The sequence below is a fragment of the Argentina silus genome (assembly GCF_951799395.1).
Source record: "Argentina silus genome assembly, chromosome: 3".
Taxonomy (NCBI): Eukaryota; Metazoa; Chordata; class Actinopteri; order Argentiniformes; family Argentinidae; genus Argentina; species Argentina silus.
This window is the reverse complement of record NC_139657.1, coordinates 1,404,340-1,411,839: the sequence shown is the minus strand read 5'-3', so window position 1 is coordinate 1,411,839 and position 7,500 is coordinate 1,404,340. Positions and strand designations below refer to the sequence as shown.

At 50.1% G+C, this 7,500-nt stretch overlaps 1 protein-coding gene across 1 annotated transcript in view; it reads left to right on the top strand.

The window, feature by feature from the left end:
* wfdc1 (WAP four-disulfide core domain 1) overlaps nucleotides 1-7,500 on the top strand; it is a 19,146-nt gene that overhangs the window by 9,531 nt on the left and 2,115 nt on the right. Inside the window, exons 2-5 of the mRNA XM_083667400.1 lie at nucleotides 5,280-5,478; nucleotides 5,898-5,981; nucleotides 6,630-6,770; nucleotides 7,464-7,500. The exon at nucleotides 7,464-7,500 is cut by the window's right edge and continues 14 nt beyond it. Of these exons, the coding sequence (XP_083523526.1) occupies nucleotides 5,280-5,478; nucleotides 5,898-5,981; nucleotides 6,630-6,770; nucleotides 7,464-7,500 (461 nt within the window). The remainder of the gene's footprint in view (nucleotides 1-5,279; nucleotides 5,479-5,897; nucleotides 5,982-6,629; nucleotides 6,771-7,463) is intronic.

The window sequence follows — 7,500 nt, the reverse complement described above, 5'->3', positions numbered from 1 at the left end:
AGGCCCTCTGTGGCTCAGCTGGTAGAGCACAGTGCTAACAACACTTATGTTGTGGGTTTGATTACTGCTGGGACCATACATACTGAAATGTATGAACTCACTACAATGTAAGTTGCTTTGGATAAAAGTGTCAGCTAAATGGCATTTTTTGATGAGGCCAGAAGCTCTCAATCGTCACCTTGAGCGAGGAGAGCGAACCACTTTTAGTCGGCTTTAAAAGTCCTGGATCTCATCCTAATCATCTTTAATTAGCCCCAAAAAAATCCCAATCAATAGACTCAGACCGAGGCATGAGTTTCTCATTTTGATTCATTTAACTTTTATTTAATCACACAGTTCCAATGGAGGTCAAGATACCTCTTTTATAAGAGAGATCTTGACAAGAGGACAGCTCTTAGGAGGGAGAGTTAGAGAGAGAGAGAGAGAGAGAGAGGAGAGGGAGAGAGAGAGAGGGAGAAGAGAGCGATATAGAGGAGAGAGGGAGAGTTACTAGTATACGCTTGTTTGTTGCCGTGTCCCTTCCCCACCCACTAAGCCTGGCAACTGACAGAGCGTATGATTGTGTATTTATTACAAATACAAACACACACACACACAAGTAGAAACACAAACACACACACACACACACAAGTACAAACACAAACATACACACACACACATACACACAAATACAAACACAAACATACACACACACACACACACACACAAATACAAACACAAACACAAACACTACGAACGATTGCGTGCTCCACAAGCCCATTAACTAATTAACGATGGAGCAGAGAGAGAAACACCCTGACAGGCCTGTCTCTCTCTCCCAGACACTGTCTCACTCTCCCAGACAGGCCTGACACTGTCTCCTCTGGTGGAGGAGGTGTGGTGGAGGAGGTGTGGTGGAGGCGTGGTGGAGGAGGTGTGGTGGAGGAGGTGTGGTGGAGGAGGTGTGGTGGAGGCGTGGTGGAGGAGGTGTGGTGGAGGAGGTGTGGTGGAGGAGGTGTGGTGGAGGAGGTGTGGTGGAGGCGTGGTGGAGGAGGTGTGGTGGAGGCGTGGTGGAGGAGGTGTGGTGGAGGCGTGGTGGAGGAGGTGTGGTGGAGGAGGTGTGGTGGAGGAGGTGTGGTGGAGGCGTGGTGGAGGAGGTGTGGTGGAGGAGGTGTGGTGGAGGAGGTGTGGTGGAGGCGTGGTGGAGGAGGTGTGGTGGAGGAGGTGTGGTGGAGGAGGTGTGGTGGAGGCGTGGTGGAGGAGGTGTGGAGGAGGTGTGGTGGAGGAGGTGTGGTGGAGGAGGTGTGGTGGAGGCGTGGTGGAGGAGGTGTGGTGGAGGAGGTGTGGTGGAGGAGGTGTGGTGGAGGAGGTGTGGTGGAGGCGTGGTGGTGGAGGCGTGGTGAAGGAGATGTGATGTGGTGGAGGCGTGGTGGAGATGTGGTGGAGGTGTGGTGTGGAGGAGATGTGATGTGGTGGAGGCGTGGTGGAGGCGTGGTGGAGATGTGGTGGAGGTGTGATGTGGAGGAGATGTGATGTGGTGGAGGCGTGGTGGAGACGTGGTGGAGATGTGATGTGGAGGAGATGTGATGTGGTGGAGACGTGGTGGAGGCGTGGTGGAGACGTGGTGGAGGTGTGGTGGAGACGTGGTGGAGGTGTGGTGGAGGTGTGGTGGAGATGTGTTGTGCTCTTGGCCAGATCATGTGGAGAAGTAGCATTGCGATGACAGTAACGCCCTGTTGGGGCACAGACTAGGGGAGAATGCATTGGCAGGGTATGAGCCTCCTCTCCTCTAACCCCTCCCCCCTCCCCCCTCCCCCCTCTCCCTGAAGTCTACACTCGTTGACATCCTCCAGGATGTAGAAAGGCTTGGACTGGTGTAAACACAGACTAGGTAGAGTTTCAACTGTCTTTCTTAGACCAATCACTTCATTATGACTCCATAAGAGGGGGAGGTGAATGTTTCAAGGTTATTTGTCATCCAAGTATTCAATGCAACAAAATGCTTGAGGCAGAGCAGCTCTACAACATCAACAACACAGTATAATAGGTATGAAAGTTAACATAAATATAAGCACTAAAAGTAATGACGGTAAATAACAGTAATAACAGTGATACAGTCAAATAAAAATACACAGAATGTACAGAGTTATTGTAGCGAATGAGTGAAGACTGAGTGAAGTGAAGTGAGTGAAGGAGAAGGGAGGGAAGAAGAGAGGGAGAATGGAGGGAAGGAGTGAAGGAGAAGAGAGGGAGAATGGAGGGAAGGAGTGAAGGAGAAGAGAGGGAGAATGGAGGGAAGGAGTGAAGGAGAAGAGAGGGAAGGAGTGAAGGAGAAGGGAGGGAAGAAGAGAGGGAGAATGGAGGGAAGGAGTGAAGGAGAAGAGAGGGAGAATGGAGGGAAGGAGTGAAGGAGAAGGGAGTGAAGGAGTGAAGGAGAAGGGAGGGAAGGAGTGAAGGAGAAGGGAGTGAAGGAGTGGAGGAGTGAAGGAGAATGGAGGGAAGGAGTGGAGGAGTGAAGGAGAATGGAGGGAAGGAGTGGAGGAGTGAAGGAGAAGGGAGGGAAGGAGTGAAGGAGAAGGGAGGGAAGGAGAAGGGAGGGAAGGAGTGAAGGAGAAGGGAGGGAAGGAGTGAAGGAGAAGGGAGGGAAGGAGTGAAGGAGAAGGGAGGGAAGGAAGGAGTGAAGGAAGAGAAGAGGCAGGAGAAGAGGGAAGAGAATGGTAATGAAGACTGTGATGCTGGTTGTCCCTGTACAGTGCCTCAGCTGCAACTGGAAACCTGAGCTCCCAGAATCCCCTGTTGCTGTGGCGGCTGGCCCAGAGCTGGTCCTAGAGAGGGGAAAGCCCCAGTGAAGTGAAGCGTGCACTCCTCCTTAAAGAAAAACATCGGAAAACAACTCCCTTCCTAGTCTATCTAGTGAACTGCCCTAACTCCTTAACCCTAAACCTAACCCTAACCCTAACTTCCTAGTCTATCTAGTGAACTGCCCTAACCCTAACCCTAACCCTAATTGACTAGTCTAATCTAGTGAACAGCCCTGCTTGTTGATACATGTTGAACAGGGAATATAGTTGAATATAAGACCTCTATTCAACAGCACCGTATGCATACAGGCTCATACCAGGGGAGGCCGGTGGAGGCAGAAATCGGATGACGGGCTCATTATAATGCATGGAACGGAATGAGGAATGTTATCAAACACCATTCCTCATTCCATTCCATGCATGACAATGAGCCCGTCCTCTGATTTCTACCTCCACCGGTCTCTACGGGGAAAGGTTCAAACCCTGAAAGTCAAGCGTGATACTAGGTGTAGCCTGCTGAGCCGGGGAGGTTTCATGGAGGTTTTACATCACATTATGCCAACTGTTTCACAAGCTCTTTAGAGAACAAATCACTCACTGAAAACCACAGCCACTTTTTAGTGCCAATGGAAGGAGAGAGAGAGTGTGTGTGCGTATGTGTGTGCGTGCGTGCGTGGGTGGGTGGGTGCTTGCGAAAGAGAGAGAGAGAGAGAGAGAGAGAGAGAGAGAGAGAGAGAGAGCAATAAACAGAAACATAGAGATATCTTGTGTGTGGTTTGAGGCAGGACCTCCAACTGTGAGAGTGTGGAGATGTTTAACTCTTAGTTGGTCATGGTTGCCTCCCTGCCTTCTTCTCCTCTCCCTGGTTGACGTGTGGTCCTCTGTGGTCCTCTGTAGCTCAGCTGGTAGAGCATGGCGCTAACGACGCTTAGGTTGTGGGTTTGATTCCTGCTGGGACCATATATACTGAAATATATGAACTCACTGCAATGTAAGTCACTTTGGATGAATATATTATACGTGTTCTCCCTTCCTGGTTGACGTGTTCTCCCTGGTTGACATGTTCTCCCTTCCTGGTTGACGTGTTCTCCCTGGTTGACATGTTCTCCCTTCCTGGTTGACGTGTTCTCCCTGGTATTCTCTGCCCCTCCGTGTGTGAATGGCCACTCAGAATCCAGGTCAACATGTCGGCTAACAGACACGACCGACAGCTACACAACTGCGTATTTGTATTATTTGTATTTTGTATTATTTGTATTATTTGTATTATTTGTATTATTTGTATTGTATGCTGCATTGTCATGGAACTGAGCCCAAGAATTTTACGCCCTGCACTCGTGTATGAGACGTAAGAATAACCTTGAAACTTGAAACTTGAAACTTGAACAACTTTGACAGCTAACGGTTGAAGTCACTGGGAAGTCATTCAAGTCTGTTAGAAAACCAGTTGCTGCCCCCTGCTGGTGATAGGTGGAAGCTCTAGTACCGCGTTGTCCCTGTGAAAGTACTATGAGGCCTTTAAAGGTGCACTCTGGGATATGACATCACGCCCGTGAAAACAGAGCAACTTTGATCGAAGATGTCGCCGTGAAGGAGAGCGAGTGAGAGAGCGTCCCTTCGCTTCACTGGCCTCCGACATCAGACGGCATGAGGCCGCATGCGCCAATCGCATTCCAGCGCGACACGCTCTGTTCTCTGGTCTGGTTCCATCTCTGTTCTCTGGTCTGGTTCCATCTCTGTTCTCTGGTCTGGTTCCATCTCTGTTCTCTAGTCTATTCTTTGTTTATGTATCTCCATATATCCTTTCTCCTGTGTTCATCATCCCCCCCTTATCACAGAGTTCACCATCAGGTCTGTTTTAACTGCTCTTATATAAACACAAAAACCATAAATCATCACCAAATTTTGTTTAATTCGGCATGGTAACCATTGGTCTCAGTGGGACACCCTGCAGAAATAAACGTTTCATAATTATTCGTTTTTTAAGATGAACTCCCAAGCCGGCCCTGATACCACCGCCCCGTCTCCCTAATCATTCCCAGATCGCAACTTCCAATGTGTTGCCTTTGAGCTTCCTTGCTTTTAACGTTGTGCTCGCCTATATTATAGTTTTATAGAACATCGTAAATGTTGTTTATATGTATGTAAATTGGTGTGCTGCCATGGCTACCAAGCACTAATACAACTACTACTACTACTTCCAACTGGCCCATTCAAACCCTCTCCTTTATGTGATGCACACTGACCCCCAAACAGCAATGATCAATATTATGTATTATTCATAATGTTATGAATAAATTAATAGGCAACAATCGATATCCTCTGTGTGTGTGTGTGTGTGTGTGTGTGTGTCAGGACTATGAGTACCCCAACCAGTCCCAGTCCAGCAATGATCAAAATGTTATAAATAAATGAATAGGCAATAATCAATCAACTCTCTCTCTATATGTGTGTGTGTGTGTGTGTGTGTGTGTGTGTGTGTGTGTGTGTGTGTGTCAGGACTACGAGTACCCCAACCAGTCCCAGTCCGGTACGCAGCACCAGAAGAATGACCGCTGCCCGCCGCCCCCCCAGATGCTGCCGGAGCGGGCCTGCGAGGTCCCCGGCTGCCGCTCCGACTCCGAGTGTGAGCGGCACAAACGCTGCTGTTACAACGGCTGCATCTACGCCTGCCTGGAGTCAGTCCAGCCCCCCCCCGGTGGGCACACACACACACGCACGCGCACACACACACACACTACGCCTGCCTGGAGTCAGTCCAGCCCCCCCCCGGTGGGCACACACACACACGCACGCGCACACACACACACACACTACGCCTGCCTGGAGTCAGTCCAGCCTCCCCCCGGTGGGCACACACACACACGCACACACACACACACACGCACGCGCACGCGCACACACACACACACTACGCCTGCCTGGAGTCAGTCCAGCCTCCCCCCGGTGGGTATACACACACACATACACACACACACACACCAGGTGAGAACACAAGATCAGAGAATACACATTTCCTTTATAAGCTTGTTTTTGATTGACTAGTGTAACTAAAATGTGTGTGTGTGTGTGTGTGTGTGTGTGTGTGTGTGTGTGTGTGTGTGTGTGTGTGTTCAGTGCTGGACTGGCTGGTTCAGCCCAAGCCTCGGTGGCTCGGAGGGAACGGCTGGCTGCTGGACGGGCCGGAGGAGGTCCTGCAGGGTGAGTACTGACCCCTGACCCCTGACCCCTGACCCCTGACCCGTACTCCCTAGTGCACTAGATCTGCCATGTGCTTCGTTTATATGTCATTACATCATGTACATGTATACAATGTAACAAAATGCTTGAAGAGCAGCTCTACAACATCAATCAACACCAATAATACAATAAATATACACCAACAATACAATAAATATATATCAACAATACAATAGGGGCGTTCAGTGGCGTAGCACACTAAGGCGCATACCATATCATCGCAAGGTCCCTGGTTCGATTCTGGCCATCGACATATCCTGCATGTCATCCCTCCTCTCTCTCTCTCTCTCTCTCTCTCTCTCTCTCTCTCTCTCTCTCTCCCATCCTTCCTGTCAATCTCTACTGTCTCTGTCCCAATAAAGCAGAAATGCCCTAAAAAAAGAATACAATAAATATATACATACAATATAATAAGTATACAAGTAAACATAGTGAAGTAAAGTCTAGAGTACAGTGTCAGTGGAGTGCAATGTCACTGAGCAGAGGGGGGTGCGTCAGGGGAGGCTGATGGAGGTAGAAATCGGAGGTTTCTACCTCCAGCAGCCTCCCCTGCTGTGTGTGTGTATCCTACTACACTCTCTAACCCATATGCCCCCCCCCCCCCCCCAGCCGAGGCCTGCAGCACCACAGAGGACGGTGATGAGCCCCTCCACTGTCCCACGGGCTACGAGTGCCACATCATCAACGCTGGCAACGTGGCGGCCGGCATCCCCAACAGGGGGCAGTGCATCAAGCAGAGGACCAACTCTGGTAAGGCTGAGAGAGAGAGAGAGAGAGGGAGGGAGAGAGAGGGAGAGAGAGGGAGAGAGAGAGAGGGAGAGAGAGGGAGAGAGAGGGTCAAGGCTGGTCTGTGTTCAGCAGAGAGAGAGTTAACTCACTAACTGCCAAATAATTCCAGAACCCTCACCACCTAGAGTGCCAAGTATTTAATGTGGTGTCTATCTCGGAACAACACTTTGTTTTTTTTTGGCTGTGAAGCCATCATCATTGATGCATTTTTGGTGAATAAAATCACCCTTGGCGCTCTAGAATGTTGAGAATTTTGGCGACTTTATTCACCCTTGGCACTGAATGGCTTAACAGACATGTTGTGATGAAGGCGGTCAGTGGACCAGTCAGGGCGTTCTCCACACGTGTTGATGGAAAGGAATGTGGTCTTAGTGGTGAACCTTCCTAGTGGTGAACCATGAGCTGCCGCAGGCTTGAATAAACATTTATTCATTTTCTCTCTCTCTCTCTCTCCCTCTCCCTCTCCCCTTCCCCCTTTCTCTCTCTCTCGCTCCCTCTCTCTCTCTCCCCCCCCCTCTCTCTCTCTCTCCCCCCCCTCTCTCTCTCTCTCACTCTTTCACCCCCCCTCTCCCCCCCATCTCTCTCTTTCTCTCCCCCTCTCTCTCTCACTCTTTCACCCCCCCTCCCCCCTATCTCTCTCTCTCCCTCTTCCAGATGGACGCAGCCTGAGGCACAAGTACTTCAAGGACTA